At 39.7% G+C, this 20,658-nt stretch overlaps 5 protein-coding genes across 7 annotated transcripts; 1 reads left to right on the top strand and 4 right to left on the bottom strand.

The window, feature by feature from the left end:
* Positions 1–395: 395 nt before the first annotated feature.
* On the bottom strand, positions 396–5,704 carry hspa4b (heat shock protein 4b). Its single transcript, XM_079557469.1, has 19 exons — positions 5,401–5,704; positions 4,599–4,656; positions 4,379–4,519; positions 4,190–4,312; positions 4,002–4,101; positions 3,722–3,855; positions 3,404–3,648; positions 3,250–3,326; positions 3,006–3,157; positions 2,765–2,871; positions 2,545–2,678; positions 2,288–2,472; positions 2,125–2,217; positions 1,894–2,049; positions 1,663–1,788; positions 1,464–1,571; positions 1,277–1,396; positions 1,052–1,213; positions 396–952 (listed from the first exon to the last, which is right to left on the bottom strand). The coding sequence occupies exons 1-19, from the start codon at positions 5,505–5,507 to the stop codon at positions 746–748; spliced, it is 2,535 nt and encodes an 844-aa protein (XP_079413595.1). The 5' UTR covers positions 5,508–5,704; the 3' UTR covers positions 396–745.
* Positions 5,705–6,249: 545 nt separating this feature from the next.
* uqcrq (ubiquinol-cytochrome c reductase, complex III subunit VII) lies at positions 6,250–7,089 on the bottom strand. Its single transcript, XM_079556406.1, has 3 exons — positions 7,052–7,089; positions 6,501–6,671; positions 6,250–6,424 (listed from the first exon to the last, which is right to left on the bottom strand). The coding sequence occupies exons 2-3, from the start codon at positions 6,652–6,654 to the stop codon at positions 6,330–6,332; spliced, it is 249 nt and encodes an 82-aa protein (XP_079412532.1). The 5' UTR covers positions 6,655–6,671; positions 7,052–7,089; the 3' UTR covers positions 6,250–6,329.
* A 960-nt stretch (positions 7,090–8,049) lies between these two features.
* gdf9 (growth differentiation factor 9) lies at positions 8,050–9,556 on the bottom strand (the record flags this gene model as incomplete). The annotated part of the gene is made up of 2 exons (XM_079557121.1): positions 8,050–8,960; positions 9,190–9,556. The coding sequence occupies 2 exons, from the start codon at positions 9,554–9,556 to the stop codon at positions 8,050–8,052; spliced, it is 1,278 nt and encodes a 425-aa protein (XP_079413247.1).
* Positions 9,557–10,753: 1,197 nt separating this feature from the next.
* sowahab (sosondowah ankyrin repeat domain family member Ab) lies at positions 10,754–12,735 on the bottom strand. Its single transcript, XM_079556895.1, has one exon. It carries the CDS (start codon positions 12,593–12,595, stop codon positions 11,258–11,260), a length of 1,338 nt encoding a protein of 445 aa, XP_079413021.1. The 5' UTR covers positions 12,596–12,735; the 3' UTR covers positions 10,754–11,257.
* A 429-nt stretch (positions 12,736–13,164) lies between these two features.
* Positions 13,165–20,406, top strand: LOC306963807 (septin-8-A-like). 3 transcript variants are annotated; one of them, XM_079557506.1, is made up of 10 exons: positions 13,165–13,319; positions 15,535–15,649; positions 15,750–15,945; positions 16,375–16,561; positions 16,631–16,792; positions 16,885–16,981; positions 17,060–17,228; positions 17,808–17,940; positions 18,948–19,135; positions 20,142–20,406. In XM_079557506.1, exons 1-10 carry the CDS (start codon positions 13,290–13,292, stop codon positions 20,194–20,196), a joined length of 1,332 nt encoding a protein of 443 aa, XP_079413632.1. In that variant the 5' UTR covers positions 13,165–13,289; the 3' UTR covers positions 20,197–20,406. The 3 variants fall into 3 exon arrangements, with proteins under 3 accessions (XP_079413632.1, XP_079413634.1, XP_079413633.1); XM_079557508.1 differs by lacking the exon at positions 20,142–20,406 and adding an exon at positions 19,597–20,118; XM_079557507.1 differs by lacking the exon at positions 20,142–20,406 and adding an exon at positions 19,293–19,450.
* The last annotated feature ends 252 nt before the right edge of the window (positions 20,407–20,658 follow it).

Below are 20,658 nucleotides of genomic sequence, written 5' to 3'. Positions count from 1 at the left end.
GTTGAAGCTGTGCGTAAGAACATCAGCATTGAATATTCAACACCTGAGAGATCAGATTATTGGACGGGTTTGAACCTGTGGTATTCATACATATATTGCTTCAGGTGAAGATGCCTTTAATCATCAAGGCAAAATGAATTTATTTGCAATGGGAACATTTTGAAGTTAATGAGTAAACAGTGAACGTGTGTTAAGCACTAAAGAGTGGACTTTCTTTGCAATCTTGTCTATAATACTATGAAACGTACAAACACCATACAAATAGCCTATGCTTTAATAATATTGCTTATTAAAACCATGATTTAATGACTTTCGAATGTTTGTAGCAACAGTTCTATAACGACATTTTCCCCAATTACTTTTTTCCACAAATGAGTTATCCAGAAACATACCATTGCTATTTTTTTATTTTTTTTAAGTTTTAAGTAATTAGTGGCTGTTTAATATTTTTATTAAAACCATATTGTGACACAGACCAGAACTCACAAACTACAGGAAAAGTAATAAATACTGTTGTGTACAGCGCTCATGGTCAAACAGGCTTATTGCAACTGTTTTTATTTATGGTTATCCAGAGAGAGGGACATGCTATGTCATCAGAGAGACATCACTGGGAACTGCTCAGTATACTAATTATCCTGCCAGCATTTTGACCGTGGAGTGAACTTTCAAAAATCCTATAATGCTCTCCAATACATTGTGGCCACACAACCAGCACCTACTTAACATTGTGCATTTGGTTGAATTAGTCGAGGTCCATTTCAGGTTTGTTTTCTGATGTTTCTGACGTGTTGCTGCCATCAGCAGCAGCCGCTCCCTTGCTAGCACCGTCATCTTGTGATTTCTCTTGCCCATTGACAGGCCCGTTCTGCTCTGCAGGAGGCTCCTCTTTTGGCAACTCTACCTTGGGTTTGGGTTTAGTTACAATAGGATTGCAAGCAGAGAAAAGCTCCTGAAACACAAACAATATGATTGAGTCATTGTTTGAAACACTCAATTATGAGATCAAAGGTCTTGAAACAAAAGCACTGTCACTGAACTGATTCCGTACCCGTGTTTTTGCTTGAATATCTTTCACTTTGACTGAAGGATCAGCTGTCAGACTTTGTTTGCTTTGTTGGTTCATGGCACTGTTCATCCAGATCATTGAGTCATTGGTCAATTTATCTACTTTTGTGACATCTGCCTCTTCCAAATGGTCATATTGCTCGTCCTAAAAAACAAAAAGTATTTAATTATTCCAGTATAAGGGGGGCCACAAATAGTTACTCTGTACCTTCATCTTGTATGCTTCAACAAATTTCATGTACTGCTGGATTTGTTTTCCCAACTCATCGAATGCTTTAGGTCTCTCTTCAGATTCTGCATACCTCTCTTGGATGGGCATACCGAGTTTCTGTAGAATAAAAGTAAAATAAGTAATTTTCAAACAAAAGATCATTGTTCCTTCCCAATGCAGTTACCTTTAACTCTGCCAGTTTATCAATGTACACTTGTTTGGATTGGTCCTCGCCCTCCTCGTACAACCAGTTCTCAGTATTTTCCAGTTTTAGAGACAAGGCATCACGGTCCTACATGCAACGAGTGAAATGTACAATGAAACTTCTCTGAATAGCTTTGTAAATGGGTTGTATGCTTGTGTTAGTCAATGTTTTGACTCACAGACTCGCTGACAAACTTCTCATACATCCCATGCAGTTTGTCCCTCATGTCATACACATACTCTTCCACATTATTCTTAGCGTCGTTTCGCTCTTTCTCCAGCTTGTCCTGCATGATCATCTTACCCTGTGGAGGAGCCAAAACAGCAACTGTAACCACTATATACAAGTCATTATATAATTGCGGTCAAACACCATAAGCTATGTGCATAGAGAGTGAATGTGTAGTTACCTCATTTTCTACAAAAAGATTGAGCATGTCAACAGCTAGCTGCCACTGTGGGCTGTTTTCAATTGGAAGCTCCAAAACTTTTGTTTTGACTTTGGGCTTTTTGGCTTGTGGAGGCTGGTCAGACTTCTTTTCCCCTTTGTTCTCCTGTGTAGTAGTCTAGATGAAATAAATGGAACATTTATTATTAGTATTGGTATAATTATCATTAAAGACTAGTATACAGATACTTGCCTCCATTTCTTCAGTTTCCTGAGATGACTTGTCTTCTGCCTCCTTTGCATTTTCTCCTTGGTTCTCTTCTTGGTCCGTTTGCATTTTATTTTGCTATATGATTACAAAGGTTTCGTTTAGATTTGTACATTTATGAGTGTTACCTTGTTGAATATTGCAATACCTCTGAATCCTTGTCTTGGGCCTGGTCCGTTTCCATGGGCTCCTCTGTCTCATCAGACTTCTGTACCTCAACAAGGGAGGCACTGGAGACGCTGAAGATTCCATGAATATTCACTCGCACCTTAACTTTAATCTTGGAGCTCTCTCCAGATGCCTGTGGGATAACTTTCTGGATCAGAAACTGACCTAAACAAGTACAAGTGAAGAATTAAATACAATTACAAGAAAACAAATGTTCTACAAATATTTGAGCCTTACCAATTGTGGGATCAGGGTAGGGCAGCTCATTATGGATATTATAGTAAGCCTCCAAAGAGAACGGCTCTCTCCGGTAGAAGGTCAAAACTTTAGAAAAAGGTGCAGCATGGTTTTTGGTAAACACCTCACAGTCACTAAAATGTAAGAACATTATTAATTAAAACAAAATATTAATTATTAATTAACATAAGTAAATACGGTCAAGTTGATCAATATTTACCTCACTCCCTCCTCAGCTGCTGAATGCCACTTTAATGAAATTGGGTAAGGAACCACATCTGTGATTGAGAATTCTCGAACCTTGAAAGCCGGAGACAGTATTGCACACTACAAAAAGAGGACAAGTATCAATACAACTTCTTTGTACAACTAAGAAGCTCATGTTTGTGTGTTTGCAATTTTGCTCTAGTTTAGGATTATTGCAAAGCCCACAGTTTAGGTTTATATACAACATGTGATACCTGCAGGGCACATCCTCTTGCTACAGCCTCGTCAGCATTTAGCGTGGTACTCAGTTCCTTTCCGAAGAATTTGCTGATTCTTTCCTTGACAGCTGGGATCCTGGAAGCTCCGCCCACTATCTCTACTGCATAGATGTCGTCCCTCTTTAGCTCTAGATCAAGGAAGAAAAAATGTATACATACAGTGAAAAATGCATTCAAAGGACAATAAAAATTAATAAAAACTTCTAAAACATTAACTCACTGGTCTGTTCCAACAGACTCTGCAGCGGAGACTCTACTCGAGCAAGAATGTCAGCACACATGTCCTCAAAATGGCCCCTTTGGTGAAAAACAAGAAGATCTGTTTAGGGAAACTATTGTGCTATTCCAATTACTAAATAGTTTAAAACAGTTACCTGTTCAATTTCCCAGTTACATCAATATCGTTCATGAAGCATTCAATATTAAGTGGCAAATCAGAAGAATTAGCGCTCATCAACTTCTTGAGTTTTTCACATTCCTGGTAGAGCCGAACCAGGGCTCTGGGTTTTGACTTGACATCAAGCTTGTACTTCTTGGCAAATTCCTCACAGAAGTGTTGGACCAGAACAGCATCAAAGTCCTTACCCCCAAGTTCTGGGTCACATGCTGTGGCCAGAATCTACAAAATAGCCAGTAAATAGTGAATTAAGCCTAAAAGAAACACTTATGGGTACTCTTATTCTAGTACTGACCTTCAGTTTGCCCTTATTAAAAGCACATACAGATGTTTGGAATCCTGAATGACCCAAGTCTACAAACACTACATTCCTGGGTTTTTCTTCTGGAGCAGGGAGATCCTGTTTGTAGATGCCATACGCCAATGCAACTGCAAAACATTCGAGTGTTTATAATACACACACACACACACACACACACACACACACCCTTGTATATCATCTTGCCGCTAACGCAAGTTTACTACTACTATTACTGACAAAACCTAACAATTAAGACAAATAATGTAGTACAGACCTGCCGTTGTCTCATTCATAAGCCGCAGGCAATTCAGTCCCGCAATTTGAGCTGCATCTACCACTGATCTCCTCTCAGCATCAGTGTAATAGCAGGGAACCTAGATTTAACACCACAATTACAAATATGCTCTACATTAACAAAGATAGAAATAGAGTATAAATTAGATAATGTGCAATGTAACTTACAGACACAACACAGTCAGCTACAGGCTTTTTCAGAGCACTCTCAGCTGTCTCTTTCAGCTTGGTCAACAACATGGCTGTAACTTGTTCAATGCTGAAAATCTTTTCCTCCTCCATGTATGTCACCTTCAGAAAATAATATTTGTAACATCGGAGTTTGTACAACTTTCCTGAACAAAGTGTTTATTTTACCTTGATACCAGCTGTTCCAGTGGGCATCTGTGCAATGTCATAAACGAGGCTGGATTTGAGACGTTGCACAAATGGATCAGAAAATGCCCTCCCATGAAACCTCTTGAATCCTTGGACCGTGTTCTTGCAGTTTGTGACAACCTATTAGAAGCAGAAAGAGCAGTATAACAGTGGGAGTCTGTAAAATATGTAATGTATAAGAGCATTTAGAAATACACACCTGACTTTTTGCAGCTGCACCGATTGATCGGTTCCGTGGTCCAAAAGACACACATGCTCTAGAAGAACAAGCAGTTTCAGGAAGATTATGTTCTGTACTCACTTAAGCATGACGTTTGGAGTCTCGCTTCACAAATAATATATATTTCAAACGCATGAGAAATGTATATATGCAGCCAGGTATATTGCATTTCTAATGGTTGAAGAAAAAGTAGACTGGAGTCTGATACATGGTCAGGATCAGAAACTGATACCTAAAGTAGCTACTGTTTTGTACTGTACTGGTACTGTCTTGTTTGTAGGTCTGTGTTTGTCATCAGTTATGTTAGTCGTGTTTTGGCTTCTTTTTTTTAATACATATATTATTCCTGTAACGCTAGGGCACGTGGACATATATAGGTTTCATTTGGATGAGGCTGAATCATTTCTTATAAATAAATGAATGAAGCCGCGGAGAGTACCTTGGCCTCCTCCTGTCAAAAGCTCATTTAAGTTGACGACAAAACGTTTATCAGTCGACTGTGTATTAAAATGCCTATTTGAACACAGTGCATGCAACACAACTGCTTTCAGTCGGCTAACTTCACCCGGGACATCCTTTTCAAAATATAATCACCCTGCGTTAGCTTTAGCACTCGCATCACATGCCGCTTCCTGATGCACAAGCATTAGCATGCTAACTAGCAAGGTAGCATTTAGCTGTCAGGCACAGTAAACAAAACTTCTATCTTGTTATTTGTTGGGAAAACGAACAAAACCAATATTTAATTTATAATAAAAAACAACATGTATGTTTTACTTACGGTGTACACCTGTCGCTGTATTCATTGGCAACCGTCTCAATCCCTCCGGCTCTGGCTACCGCTACATAGCAGTTCATAAACCCTACGTCAAAGCCTACCACTGACATCGTCACTAACTAAACAGTGCCGTCAATACAAGGAAGATCAGGACAAAATCGTAGTGCTAAATGCCGCAGCAATAGGGGTAATTACAGTGTATTTTACTCCGCGGATGATGGTCGTTGTTCCATGAAGCTGAGCCGCGGAAACATGCGGTGCTCCGTCACTCCGGGGCCGGTTCAGGAATCTTCTGCTGCGTCTCCGCCAATGCCTGTACAGCAGCGCGCGCCACCAAGAGGCCAGGAATCTCCCTCGGCGTCACTCACTGGAGCCAATATACCAGGGGTCTCCAATACATCTGCAACGATTTCCACGTAGCTCCCTAAATAAGACTAAAAAGCTTGACATCCATCTTTAAATACATGTTCTTTGTGTTCAGGAAACGTTGAACACAATCTGGTGACATTCTCGGTTTTGATGAGAAGCTTTTAGATTTGGGTGAGGCTGAACTGGGGAAAATGCGCACAGTACACAGTATTATTTAATTTATTTTCTGTAATAATAACTTTCAAGCAGCAGCAGCAGAGCCATACTCGCATTATTCAGAAAATGCCAGGGGTATGTGTGTAAAATGCTATGTCTCTCCTCCTCGTTTGTTTGCCAAAATCAAGGCTATGGCTAAAATAAACAAAGCGCGCTGACTTTATGATTTGAAGATTGTCACCATTGCCCAAACTGCATATCTACTAGCATTAAAAGGCTAATTAAATAGTGTAATACTGCAGACGTCTTAGTAAATACAAACAGATATTTTACATATAAATAATCTTTATTCGTTTTTATTATTGACACATACAGAATTGGATTGAACAGAGAAAGAGTGGGTTGATTTATTCGTCATTTTCAAAGTCATCAACATTCTTCTTCTTCCCTTGCTCATGGACATTGTTGCCCCAGGTGTAAGTCGTATACATCAAGATCATTGCTGTAAAGGAAAACACACATTTACACATTAATCCATACATAAGCAGAGATCTCCAATGCTTTATCTTCAAACTTACGAGGGGCAACTTTAAAAAAGGAAGTAGTCATTCGTCTCCAGACATTAGGGATTCCTTTGGAGAAGAAGTTGGGGAAGGCCCTCTGTTCAAAGGGGGATATGCTGTATGTGACCACATGTCTGATCTTTGTCAAATTTCCGAAGTGTTTTCCCATGTTTACCAACGAGGAAGCTGAAACAAACAAACAATGCGGTAAAACATCCTGAAGAATATCCCCAGTCAAACGTTTTGATAAAGGAGAATAATAGTTTCTGGTTTGTAAATGTATTAATTCTAATCACATCTTGCAGTGGTAAACCTATAACCTATTCAGCACGGTTAAGGCTAGGTTACTGTGTCACTGTTATGTGGATGAGTTATGCTAGCAGTTAGCTGTTTATTAGCTGTTGCCGAACACCCGAATACACCCTCACAATCGCGCTTAACTTGTAAAGTGTGACACTACAAATGTGACAGGGCATGTAAGTAGTGTTTCAAATGTCTTCAATGTGGTGCTGAGAACACAGCGAAACATGAAACGTTCTCGTATAATCTGTGACATTGAGCCTTACCGTGCTGCTCGCTGTGCGCAGTGTTTAGAAGGTTTCCTGTGTCCTTGTCCTTTCCATAGAGGAAAGTACCGCCCCCTCCCGGTCTGGAGGCGGCGGGCACCACATATCAGACATCTGCGTTATGATTACTTCACAGATGACTAACAATTTCACTATTTGACTCCCTCTTTTGCTCTTGTATCTAAAATTGAAAATCCAATAGAAAATCTACATTCACTGATAAGTGGCAAGCCTTTATTGTTGTTGTTGAAAAAGCAATGGTTTTAGGCCAGGCTTTGCATAAAAGATACACTGCTTGCTTGCTACTTTTTTTTATTTTTACAACTTGTAGAACTATACCTACATAACTTGGTCTTCAGACTATCCCTAAGCTGAGCACAGACATAAAGTGAATGAACAGTCATGACAGCATTTAGTCACATTAAACACAAAATGGTTTTGAGTCAATTCATAGTGCATAGTCACTTAGTGACCAGAATAAATACATACAAAAACCTTGACAACCTTCATTCATGACATTATGAAAACAGAAAACATTCAGTTCTCTATATATAACTTCCATGAACAAAACGATATGTAAAAGGTTTAAGAAAGAGATTGTGACTTTTTCATGTTTCTAGAACAGGGCAACCAAAAATAATAATAATTTTGTGATAAATTAAAGGATAATGACTATACCCAAAATAAGTTAACAAAAAAAACAAAAAACTTAAAATAATGAAATTAAGCTTCACATTTTCACATCTTTTTCAAGTGTGGCAGAGTCTTCTGCACATACAGATGCACTTGCAATCTGCTCTCAAACAAAATAAATAAGTCCCATTTCATGTTTTCTCTGATAAAATACTCTTGATATAAGTTAGAACACCTGCTCCAGATCCAACATGTTCATGCTGAATTATTTTTCACATTCATGAAATCACTGAGCTTTGTCTGAGGGCAATAGCTATAATGTTTGTGTTGTAAAAAACCAAGACAGATTATCATACATAGATCAGTCAGCGACATGTGCAGCGGGTTGCAACCATATCTTCAAACTCTTTGTAGACATAAGAGCCATCTTCTTCAAAGATCATCACACTTAAAGGGCTGTAGTGGGATGGCACACATGAGGGGCGAGGTACTGAAGAGTCCAGCTTCTCATAGATGATGTTTTGTACCATGGTATGGACTGGCGATCCATAGAAAAACCCAACAGTCCTGGGGCAGATGCCTCTGCAGTACCTAGGGTTATACTTGGGTGGAAAAACAATCCAGTGATCCAGTTTAAGTTGACTAAATCGCACCCTGAAATCATACAGGGCACAATCACTGGTTGGAAATTCAGAGCTTGAAAGTAGCTCTGGTAACTGAGTTTTCAGACTCTTATCACGTTTGTTTTTTGAAGAACTTCTCTTCCATCTCCTAGGAGAGATCATGTGCTTAGTTTTGAAGATTTCTTTGTGGAGTTTGTTTTCAACAGCAGATGTCTTTTGCTCAGCTTTAGTTATGGCTGACCTTTGGTGAGCTGCTTTACTGGTGTCACTCAAGTAAAGAAGCAGTGGAGGGGACCGTAGAGCTGACTCCAACATTGTGCTCTGGCTGTCACTATTACCCCTCTCTGCACAAGTAACATTGATGAGCAGGTGTAAAATGTTCTTTTGAAGAGTCAACAAAGGCAGAAAAAATGCAGTAACATCAATCTCAACCCAGTTACCACTGTGTTTGGTGAAGTTCACAGGCTGAACAATGCTGAGAGTGGGACACAGATGACAGTGGGGGATAGGCTCCAGCTCTTTGATATGAAGATGGCACCGAGAGCCAAGTGAACCTCGACCAGGGTCAAAACTGTACAGCAGGGTGGATTTCAAGAGCTGTTCTTTCTTCCTTACTTGATCAAGTCGGTAGGTAAGATCCTGCATAAACCCCTCTGAAAGTGAAGACATAAATGTGTTTTAAATTTTAACATTTCTTCATAATTAGACAATTTCAGACAGCATCTTGATTAGAAATAAATATAAATGAGCTTTGAAGCCTATGTCTGCTATAATATGCCAAACTAAGCAACAAAGAAAACGGGATTATATAGCTAGCCTATATAAGTTACTAAATGAGGGATGTATAGGGTTACAGTTACTTAAAAATCATTGCCCTCTTACCTTCATATCCCTGTGCAGGGCACTCATCCTGTGGCTTGATCAGCCGCACTGTGTTGGCAACACCGTCCACACTCCTCTGCACTTTGAACGACCTCCTGTACACCTCTTTAAGATATTTGATGTATTTGTGCTCCGGCTTGGGTCTCTTTCTCAAACCAGCGCTCACGGAGCCTCCGTGCTCGGACAGAGCTTTGATCAGCGGGGACAAGATATTTCCGTACGGATGCTGCGTCAGGTCGTTTAGGTTGTACAGCTCATTGTAGGCGGCGGCGGGGGCCCTCACTGCGGAGTTAGTGCAGGTGATCAGCAGCAGAAAGAAAACCACGCCAAAGTAATGAAGCGCTGACATGCACAGGGTTTTTTCCATACTCAACAGCCAGAACTCAGAAACACTTTTCTGGAGCCGGAGGTCAACACAACCCAGCACGTGCTTCAGCTGGCACAGCAGGTGTGGTCAATCACGGCGATGACGCGTCATTTTCCAGGTAGGTCTCCAGATAGTCTGTGTCCTGTGTGATCTCCAGTGTCTAAAGTGGGGTTACGGCTAACAAGACTTTTAGGCTACATGTTCTGATAAAGAACACAGTTTTAAACATTTGATTATAGGCCTATGCTGCCAGCAGCCATCCGAGGACTTATTCTTATAAAATGCTTTATTTAAATGGAGCCTATGTAAAAGGAGAAAAACTCAAAGTCTCGTTCAGTTTTTCAAACACCCAGAATTTATTATTCAAATTATTAATAATATGAACAATCATGAATTATGCTAAATCTAAACAACTCAAAATTCCCAAAGATGTTTTTTTTATTATTAAAATTAATATTGTTATGCCTGTGGTAGTTTAATTTTGCCTATAAGGACCAATAATGAACATCACAAATAACGTCAATTCAGAGACAACTAATAAATAAGCAAAATGGTTAATGTAATTGTGGTCTGGTTAAATGGGAGCCAAAAGCAACAAGTCAGAATACAAAATAAGTAATTTACAAAATACAGCCCAAGTGGTTCTCGAACATTTCACACCAATTGTACCACCACTCAAGCAAAAATGTGGTTCTCTAAGTGCCACAAGAACTGGGTCTAAAGTAGGGCAAAACCTTGACTACTTTGCAGTAATGTACTATACAAACATATGTGGATTACTCCTAAGCCCCTGTGTCCAACCAGTCAAGCATTGGACCGGTCTCCATTATTATTTGCAACAAAGTTTCTTCAATAAAATTCCAGAACTGTGCGACAGACAGTCCTACTTTGGACTTTAAAAAAATATATGAGCAGAAGCAGATTTATGATACAATGTTTTTAAAATTCAAGGACCCAGAACTAAAAACAAAACAAACAATAAGAAGACTAAGTTACAGTTGTTCTAAACAAGGACTAAACCAACAGAGGACAAAAGCCCAAAATACAGAGAAGTCAGAATACCACCTGAAAAAGGCCCAAAAACCACAGTTCAAGATCCACTGGCTTAAACCTAATAATGCATTATTACAAACACAAATTTGATTATTTTTATGGCATGCTATAAAGGTGACAAAACAGTCACTTGGTGTTGCAATAAAGTGTATTTGTGTCGAAAACTATAAACAAAAAAAACGTACACCTGAATTAAATGTCATGTACATGTAATTAGCATTATGGTTAACGGTTTCAACTTTTATAGTGCACTTTTCTACATTAGTACAGCCCAAAGCGCTTTAGAGCATGGAGGAACCAGTCACCCATTCACACTCTCACACACCCATATACGTAGATGCTGGAGTCAAAGTGGGTGGTGTCTTGCCCAAGGACACGACGACAGTGGGCATCTTCAGGAGCTGGGATTCGAACCCCCGACCTTTCGATCATGAGACGACCCCATGTTAAATGAGAGTTTCCTCTAATATAGATAACAAAATCAAATACATTTCTCACATGCTACAATGTTGACTGCATGTCAATGTTGCAACACATTACACATGCATATTACAAAGTAGTTGTGGCAAGAATTTCGTGTTGAGGATGTCATGTTTTCCAATTCTTGTTACAGATCCAAAAAGAAAAACCCGGAAACCATCAGCATTTTCACCAGTCCTGGGCATACTTTTTAGACCCTCTGTGTTTTTTCCCTTTGTGCGTATGAAACCGCTTACTAATAGTGCTTCTAGATTGTTTTTTGTATTCCTCTTCATCTTTCTTCTCTCTGTGTTTACTGTGAGGCGGTGCCCCCAGAAGGGCTCTGACCTCTGCAGACACATTTTTGCTAAGATAGTGAAACGCCTTCTTCCCATCATTGTCTCGTACATTTACATTGGCACCATATCCCCGCACAAGCAGGAACATGACTTTTTTGCGCTCATGGATGGCTGCAATATGCAAAGGTGTGTAGCCTCCATGAGCTTTGCAGTTTAGATCTATAAAAGCATCTCTTTCTCTTGTCATTTCCATTATTTTCACAATGATTTCACTGTTTCCTTCCTTGGCCGCCCAATGCAGCACTGTGAACCCAGACATGAAGTCTTTTCTCTGTATCAAGTGGACGTCCTTGAGTAGTAAAGCATAAACCTGTCCCCATTGTCCAGCGGCACACTTGACCAACCACTCATGCGCTAAAGGATCTAGAGGCACAGATTCTGAGTACTTCGCCTCCTCTCCTTGTTTTGAAGTCTTGCTTGGAGGGGGCCTCTCTGGGGGCGCTGCTGTGGGTTGCACATCATCGACTTGTCCACGGTTCCAGCCGCTCAAAGCATCATCACTTGTACAGGCTGGAACACAAGCAGAAGTGGAAACCTTGGTTACAAATGTCGACTCCTCTGTTGTTTTGTGGCGCAGCTCATCTTTATTAACTGCTGCAGAGGTCCTCGGAGGGGATTTAACAGCGACAACAGCGAACACGGACTCCACTTTCCCCGCCCTGTTCGCTTGATGTCCGGGGATACTTAGGACTCGGACCATAGTTGCATCCACACAACTAGCACTTCTTGACCATTTCAACCTGTCACTTTGCGCACAGCCCACCGGAGCGCTGTCACAAACATAATTTCCATTCAAGTTCAAGGCACATGTAGTATTGTTATTCTCAATGTCCGAGTACGTGGCTTTGACTGACTGGGAGCGATACGGAGACGCGTTTTGACCCAAAGAACAATCATCCATATGCGCTTTTGGTGATGACGCGCTACGAGGCGCGTCTCTGATAAAGTCCAGGTACCGTTTCTTCACGACCACGAACTTGGTCTCGTCCATTGTTTTGACCACCGCGACGCTGTTCACCAACTTTTTGAATCGGTCCCTATTGTACTGAGTCTCCGCGGGATCATCACTGTTGATTCGGCTCCTGAAGTGGTTCAAGAAGTCCGAGTTGTTCACTTTACCCCCGCGATCGAGTAAAAAAGATAAGATGGACTCTTGGGTCAGAGCCATTGTGATTTAGAGCAGAACCGCGAGAGCAAATGCAAAAAGCAAAAAGATGCACACACTGGAGGAGGAGGAGGAGGATGATCGCCTCTTTCCTGTACCCCCCACTCCAACCTGTCGCTTCCGGTGTAATGGCGAGTTCTGCATCCCTGTTGATATTTGCCATTTGCACGAAAGGAAGAAAACACCCCCTATGAGTAATCTAAAAATCTAAGAATGAATAGGCTACATGCGCACAATTTAAATAGCCTTTCAACAGCTCACTTATATTCCGTCCAATAATCTGTATATGGGATTATTAGATGGAAGGTGGTCTGACAGGCAATCAATAAAATTATTCACAATATCAATGCCTTGGCAATATAAATCTCTAAAGACCGGCCTCTAACGAAGCAGCAGCCGCGTTCAGCAGCTACATGGTATTGTGAGATATTATTTTCATACCTATTTTAACTTCGCAGCTATTTTGCCAACTGTAAGGAAATTATTTCATATTTGTATCAGTCGCATGGAGATAAATGTGGATGGCTGGGTAAACCTGCTCAAATAAGAAGGCTCTGTAGTGTGGTGTAGCGCCACCCTTCGGCACCAAGGAAGTGTTGCCTCCAAGTGGCCATATTGAAACAGTAGCGCTAAGTCTGCTGTTGTGTGATGTGGTGCGGGTCTGGAAGAAGACGCATTAAACGCAGCCACTTTGACGATGGCGGCCAATGAAATAGACCTATTTCCTGTAAGTCTGAATAGCTACACTCGGGGGGGCATGTTTCTTGCATCTGGCACAAATTGTAATCGATGTTTTGCGTGTAGTTCATGTATGGATGCGGGATTTATGCATTGTGAATGCTGCAACGACGCTGCTGCGTAAAGCGGACCGTTTGCCAGTACTGAAGGGATTATGACGATGTAATGAATAGGTTTTGGACATAGGCAACTGGAAATTATTATTTATGCGAATGCGATTTTCAAAGCCTCTAAATTGACTGCGTCATGGTCTTTTGCTGCCTCACCAATACAGGTACGCAAGGTGCGTGATTGGCAGTGCCAATCCCCATATGCAAAATAAACGGGGCAGACGGATAAGTGGATAAGCGTGAGTAGAAGCTCTGGTTAAACAATGCACTACTCAGCCAAAGCTATTCGAAAGTTATGGCATTTTAGTGCAGCTATTTGGTTGTTAAAAAGAAGTAGACCGGTGATGTCACAAACATTATTGAAAGATGATTATTAAATGTCTGAAGAAGAGGTCATAACAGAGTTCTAGTCAAGTAATCTGTGAAGGGAGTTGTGGGTACCAAGGCAGCGAGCTTGGACATCCTCCCACCCTGTGAACTAACATTAGATAAAGAGCTCTTTGTATGTGTGTGTGAAAAGAGGCAGGCAGAAACGGATGATTGTTGTATTGAACACATCCTTTTGCTCATGTTGAGCTTTTGCGAGATGCCAAGGCGCCTACTGAGAATATCACAGTGGATAAAGGGATGAAGGAGATTTGAATATTTAGATATTTAGTATTCAGACAGTATGACCAGTTAACCATAACAGTATGACACTGCCCCCCTTGGACAAGTAATTTGGACCACTAATCAACTCATATCCTGGCAGAATTTTAGATTTTTTCAGAAAATATTAATGATAACACAAAAAAAACTTTTTTTCACTCATAGTTAGTGGGTTGTGATTGTTGTTGATCAAGTTCCGTGAAGCTCACACATCCCAAATCATCAGTGATCCGCCTCCGTGTTTCACTGTAGGAATGGTGAACTGTTCATCAGGCCTTGTTGATGCATCCAAATGTAACGTCTATGGTTATGGCCAAAAAGTCCCATTTTGGTTTCATCAATCCAAATGACATTGTTTCAGAAATGTTAAGGCTAGTGTGCTGTTTGGGATATTGTAAGATAGTTTGTGGCATTTGCAAAGTAAAGGCTTTATTCTTACTTTTTTGTGAGAGAGTCCTGTATTTCAGATTAAGCTTTCTCTTGTTTTTTTCTTTTCATCCACAATTTTCCTGCCAGTTGTTGCTGAGTGTTTTTTTTTCCATCATTGACCTGTGTGACCGTGGTTTGGTTTCAACAGAATCCTGCATTTTCCACATAGAGTTAAAACATTGCTGATTGATACTCTCAGTACCTTGGATATCTCTTTTTATAACCCTTTACCATTGTATATAGTTCAACTACCTTTCTTGTAGCGCCTCTTACAATTCTTTTGAGTTCCTCATGACTCAGAAAGCAGAAACGTCAGTGCAGGATGAAAGATGCAAGGGTCTGTCAGGGGGCCAAAACCTTACTGACCTTTTATACACACACAATAATTACAAATACAGATCACAGATGAGGATGCTTACCTTTTCAAACCCATTTGTGTCAAGACAATGCTGGACTGAGAACAGCATAGAGGTTCATCAGTCATTTCCTCTTTCGGTCCATCTGTACTCAGCCCTATGTACCCAGCTTTATGTTAACTTTTACTAAGACTTTTAACTGCTTGTGTCTGTCTGTCTGTCTGTCTGTCAAGCACTTTGTGTTACATTTTGTATGAAAAGCGCTTTATAAATAAAGTTTGATTTGATTTGATCATGGCTGCACAGTAGGAGGCCTTCAGTACCAGAGCAATACAGGCCCAGCTCTACTAAGACCCTAAATGTAGGCTCTGCACAGAGGCCCCTGAGACAATCCAGCACATAACTGCAGGGTGTAAGATGCCGACAGGAAAAGCTTACATGCAGCGCCATAACCAAGTGGCTGGTATAGTGTGCAGGAACATCTGTGCAGAGTATGAGTACCCCAAGGTCAAAGTGGGAAACACCTCCATAGGGGGTAAAGAATGACCGAGCCAAGATCCTGTTAATAATTTCAGATACAAACCTATATATATATATATATATATATATACATATATATTAAATACACTGAATCTTAAAATGCTGTTTTTGTCTTTAACAGAACATAGAAAAGCGAAACCTGGAGCTCGGAGGCCATGTGGGGTTTGACAGTCTTCCTGATCAGCTGGTCAGCAAATCAGTCGCACAAGGCTTCTGTTTCAACATCCTCTGTGTTGGTACGTCTGAACCAAGGAGTTTTCATTATTCACAGATGCTTCTAAAAATGGATCATAGCATTACTTATTAAAACATGTCTAATCCTTGTATCATCTTCAGGTGAAACGGGAATTGGCAAATCAACTCTGATGAACACATTGTTCAACACAATCTTTGAAAATGAAGAAGCCAGCCATTATGAGAATGAAGTGCAGCTACGGCCGCAAACATTTGAGTTGCATGAGAGCAATGTCAACTTGAAGCTGACTGTTGTGCATACTGTAGGCTTTGGCGACCAGATAAACAAAGAAGAAAGGTAAGGGTTCTTGAGTCTGAAATGATTATTTTGAGATTGTGTGAGAAAAAGAACAGGAACCAGAGATAATACGTATGATCAGTTTCTCTTTGGGAATGATGGGGATTGATCAGAAGGACAGGTCAAAAAGAGCTTTATTTGTTATGTGATGATGAGAGGAGGCAGGGTGAGTAAATTGTTAAAGACTACTGAGGTCAAACTGATGGCCTGGACAAAAATAAGACCAATTTCAGGATTTATGGATATGGTGAAAGTGAACCTGTTAACTGATGATAAAGAGGATGTAACAGAGACTTACTGTGGCCTGGCTTTGGTAAAAGAACATGTCTGAAAGAAAGAGATTTTTTTTTTAAAGCATGGTATTAGTAAAATTATTTGTCACACAACTATATACAATTATATAAACAATAAATCACATTTTCTTTACAGCTACAAACCCATCATTCAATACATCGACGCTCAATTTGAAAAGTATCTTGAGGAGGAGCTAAAAATCAGACGATCCTTATTCAGCTACCATGACACAAGGATCCACATCTGCCTGTATTTCATCGCACCGACGGGGCACTCTCTGAAATCACTGGATCTTGTGACGATGAAGAAACTCGACAGCAAGGTAATTTCTTGTACTTAAGTAGGCCATCGTTGCTAATTGTTGATTTCTTCTCATTCTTTGACTCTTCAGGTGAACATCATCCCAGTCATTGCAAAAGCTGACACAGTTTCAAGAAGCGAACTGGATAAATTAAAAATCAAGATTATGAGTGAGCTGGTCAGTAACGGTGTGCAGATTTATAACTTCCCCACTGAAGATGAGGCAGTTGCAGAGATTAATGCCTCAATGAATGTGAGTTTTCTTTGTGGTTGACTTTTCACTGTTTTTGGGTGTGTGGCGAAATGCATCAGGTTGCCATAGCTCTGCTTTGTTTTATGCTTCAGACTTATCTCCCTTTTGCTGTCATTGGAAGTACAGAAGATGTTAAAGTGGGGAACAAGATGGTGAAAGCGAGACTCTATCCGTGGGGATCTGTGCAAGGTTAGCCTGTTGATTTGTCTTCGTAAAATGTCAAGGTGTGATAAACAAAAAAATCATGTAATTTTTTATATTTTTTAGTGGAAAATGAAAATCACTGCGATTTTGTGAAGCTGAGGGAGATGTTGTTGCGTGTGAATATGGAGGACCTCCGTGAGCAAACCCACGCCAGACACTATGAGCTGTACCGCCGCTGTAAGCTCGAAGAGATGGGCTTCAAGGACACAGATCCAGACAGCAAGTCTTTCAGGTTACATGCAACAGATGACACTAAATGAAAACATAAAAGTCTAGATAAATATTCTCTTAGACTACTAAAATGTACATTTTTAGTCAAGTTTTCGGTGTAAAAACAAACAAGGTATAAGGCTGAGAAGTACATTTATTACTACTTATCCGTGCTTTCTAAGTGCTTCTAGACTTGTTGTTAATAAGCTACACAACTCAAAAAAGCTGCATCACGCACTCAGGTAGTCAATGTCCAAAGGTATATTTATTAAATATAACGCTTCAGCAGAGCCTTCTCAGATCATTTTCTTTTTTTTGAACCATGGTGCATGTGGAGTGAACCAGCCCAGATGGTTTAGATCTTCTCTTTAATAAATATACCTTTGGAGATTGGCTACTTGAGTGTGCAATGCTGCTTTTTTTTTTATTCTGGAGATTTTGTTCATCTGCACCTCACTAACTAACAGCACCAGTAGTTTTTTTCTTCAAGCAAACAACCTTTTTGCCATACAACAGATGTGAATCATGATGATAACTGGATTTGAAAAAGTCAAATTGTTGAGTGTGTTAAAGTGTTAAAGCATTTTGATTCTATGTTTAGTCTACAGGAGACCTATGAAGCCAAGAGGAAGGAGTTTCTACTGGAGCTGCAGCGTAAAGAAGAGGAGATGAGGCAGATGTTCGTAAACAAAGTCAAAGAGACCGAAGCTGAGCTGAAAGAAAAAGAAAAAGAGGTATTAGTAACATACTATATTTACTGGTGCCTGGTCACCCAATATATAGAATAAAATACAAGCATGCATTTAATTACAGATGCAAATATGATCCAAACAAACATGTGTGTTTGCCGTCTCACCTCTCCTCACCTGACTCGTTACTTTACTGGGAGCGGGGACGACTCCAGTTAGTCTCCATGGACATTATGGCCCGACCAGTATGGGTTTTTGGGGTCAGATACCGATATGAAGGGGGTTGGCATGGTCGATAGGCCGATATTTGAAATAATTTATACGGTAATGTTTTTAATCTCTCAAATAGACTATTAGTTAATCAATTGTTATTATAGTAAATGTTTCAATCATAGAAATATATAGAAATATATCTAATAGAGGTCGACCGATGTGGGTTTTTCTCGGCTGATGCTGAATTATTGGGGATTTTGATGTTTTTTGTCACATTTTTTATAAAATGTCTCATCTATAATCCTGTGTCTGATGCTTCTCAACGTGTCAGTGTTGAACTGCAGGGGGCACTGTATGAGGGGCCGATTTATTTAGGGCATTCATGTTAAGTATTTCAGAGGGAGCTTGTTTGAAAGACAAAAATTAGTAGATTCCAAAACACAAAAGGGTAAGTCTCTATTTCTTATGGTTCTGAATTATACACAAGAGTCCACAACATAAAATACATAAAATATTTTATTTAATATTTTATTTTACAAACTTGTGACTGATTTTCACTGCAAGATTTCTCCGCTTCCCTGAGGCCTAGGGAATCGTGTGAGGGCTCATTTTAAAGCTCTGACTGAGCAGTCACTTATATATCGGCCAGGCCCTAATGGAGATGTTGACTAAAGGCAGATTTTTAGGTTAGGCTCTAGCATTTTCTGTGTCTAGCTGGTCATTAGGAACCTATTATTGCCAACAGGCTGGAAATAATGTTAACAAAATGTTACGCAGTGTGCCTTTAATACTGACATGGGTTTACTTTGTCTTACAACGAGTCTCGCCTTTGTGTCCAGCTTCACGACAGGTTTGAGCAGCTAAAGCGACTGCACCATGATGAAAAGAAAAACCTGGAGGAGAAACGTCGGGAGCTGGAGGAGGAGATGAATGCCTTCAACAGGAGGAAGGTCGCGGCGGACACTCTGATGGGACAGGGGCTTCAGGGCGGCTCTCAGGCCATTAAAAAGGACAAAGACAAGAAGAAGTAAGTCTACTGCTCACTCATTAACTCATTTAGTTTCTTTTACTCACATACTTTTTGTAAGAAAAAATATACTTTATGTACCTATAGTACCTATAATTATAGTTTATCTCTATAAACGTTAAATCACATTACTATCTTGGTACTATTTTCTCCAAAGACATTTTGGCTTGTATACTATTGCAAGGACAGATTCAGACTGACCAAGCGAGGACTACAGCACCTTCCAACTTCAGTTCAGACTACCATGAGGAGCTTTCTGTTACTGCTATCTTTTACCAATGAACAGTTGTCTTTAGTATGTATATATCATTTTGTGTCCTTTTAATCTCTATATTGACTTATTTGAATATGTTTTAACAATATTCCAACATATGACTTCATTTACATGAACTTCATTGTCCTTCACGTCTACAACTTCATTATTTGCTTTATTTTAGCCACATTGTTTTATTCCTTTTCAGTTGATTTATGGATGAAACATTGAAGGAAACCAGGATTGTGTGTCTTCAGCTCATTGTACTAGTGGCCTCAGTGACTCAGTGACTGTGCACACCAGCCTGAATAATGTGATAGGCCACTGTGTATTTATGGATCAAAACTTTGTTCTGCATATTTCATTTTTGTCTCTACTGCTGACTCTGCAAGACACTACAATAACAAATCCACTGACTGTTTTTATAACATGCTGCTCACGTTCCTTAACTAATGTTTTATGAGGAAAATGCCAGCACAACTCAAGAGTTTATTATATCCAGTTTAACTTTCAGACTATTTTATTTAAGCAGAAATCGTTTAACCCATGAGACTTAAAAGGCCTTTAGACAGAATAACATTTCCTTTTTATTATGATTTTGGATTTATTTAATACTGTCATTTCTGTGCTTCCGCTCCGTATGTGTTTTCCACCTTCATTAAATGACATTCACCATGCCATTGCCACCATAAGCTCTTTTGCAACATTTTAACATTTATTAATAAATTGTGCATTTTTCTCCCCTTTCTTTAGCTTTTTTAGTCTACCCTCTGCGTGTTCCTTAACCTCAGGAAGGAATTTGAATTAGAAGACTTTCTGCTTCTACACAACATCAGTTTAACAATCAAAAAATGTGTATACCTTTTATAAAATCAACTAACACTCCTACCTGTGACAATGGGACATCTAACATCTTTTGAATCCAGTGCCCTGGTTTGTGCATGTTTCTTGACCATCCGCCCTATTTGCCAAAATGTCAGACATTACGTGCTGTATTTTTTTCTTTTTGTTTTTTTTACTAACACTGTGACAAGAAAGAAATGATGTGGTTCGGAGGGATTGCAATTTTACTTAGTATGCACTTTACAAGAAATTGTTACAATTACATGTTATTAACGTTCTCTTATTTAATATATTTCAGATTTATTTAAAGTAATTTAATAATATATAGACTAGTATGATATATTTGAGGTTACCTATTGTAATATGTCATCAGTAGCTCAATATGGGATCTGTGCCATTACTAGATTTGTAAAATCTGTTGGAGATT

This window comes from Gobius niger, assembly GCF_951799975.1.
Source record: "Gobius niger genome assembly, chromosome: 5".
NCBI lineage: Eukaryota > Metazoa > Chordata > Actinopteri > Gobiiformes > Gobiidae > Gobius > Gobius niger.
This window is presented reverse-complemented; position numbering and strand designations above follow the sequence as displayed.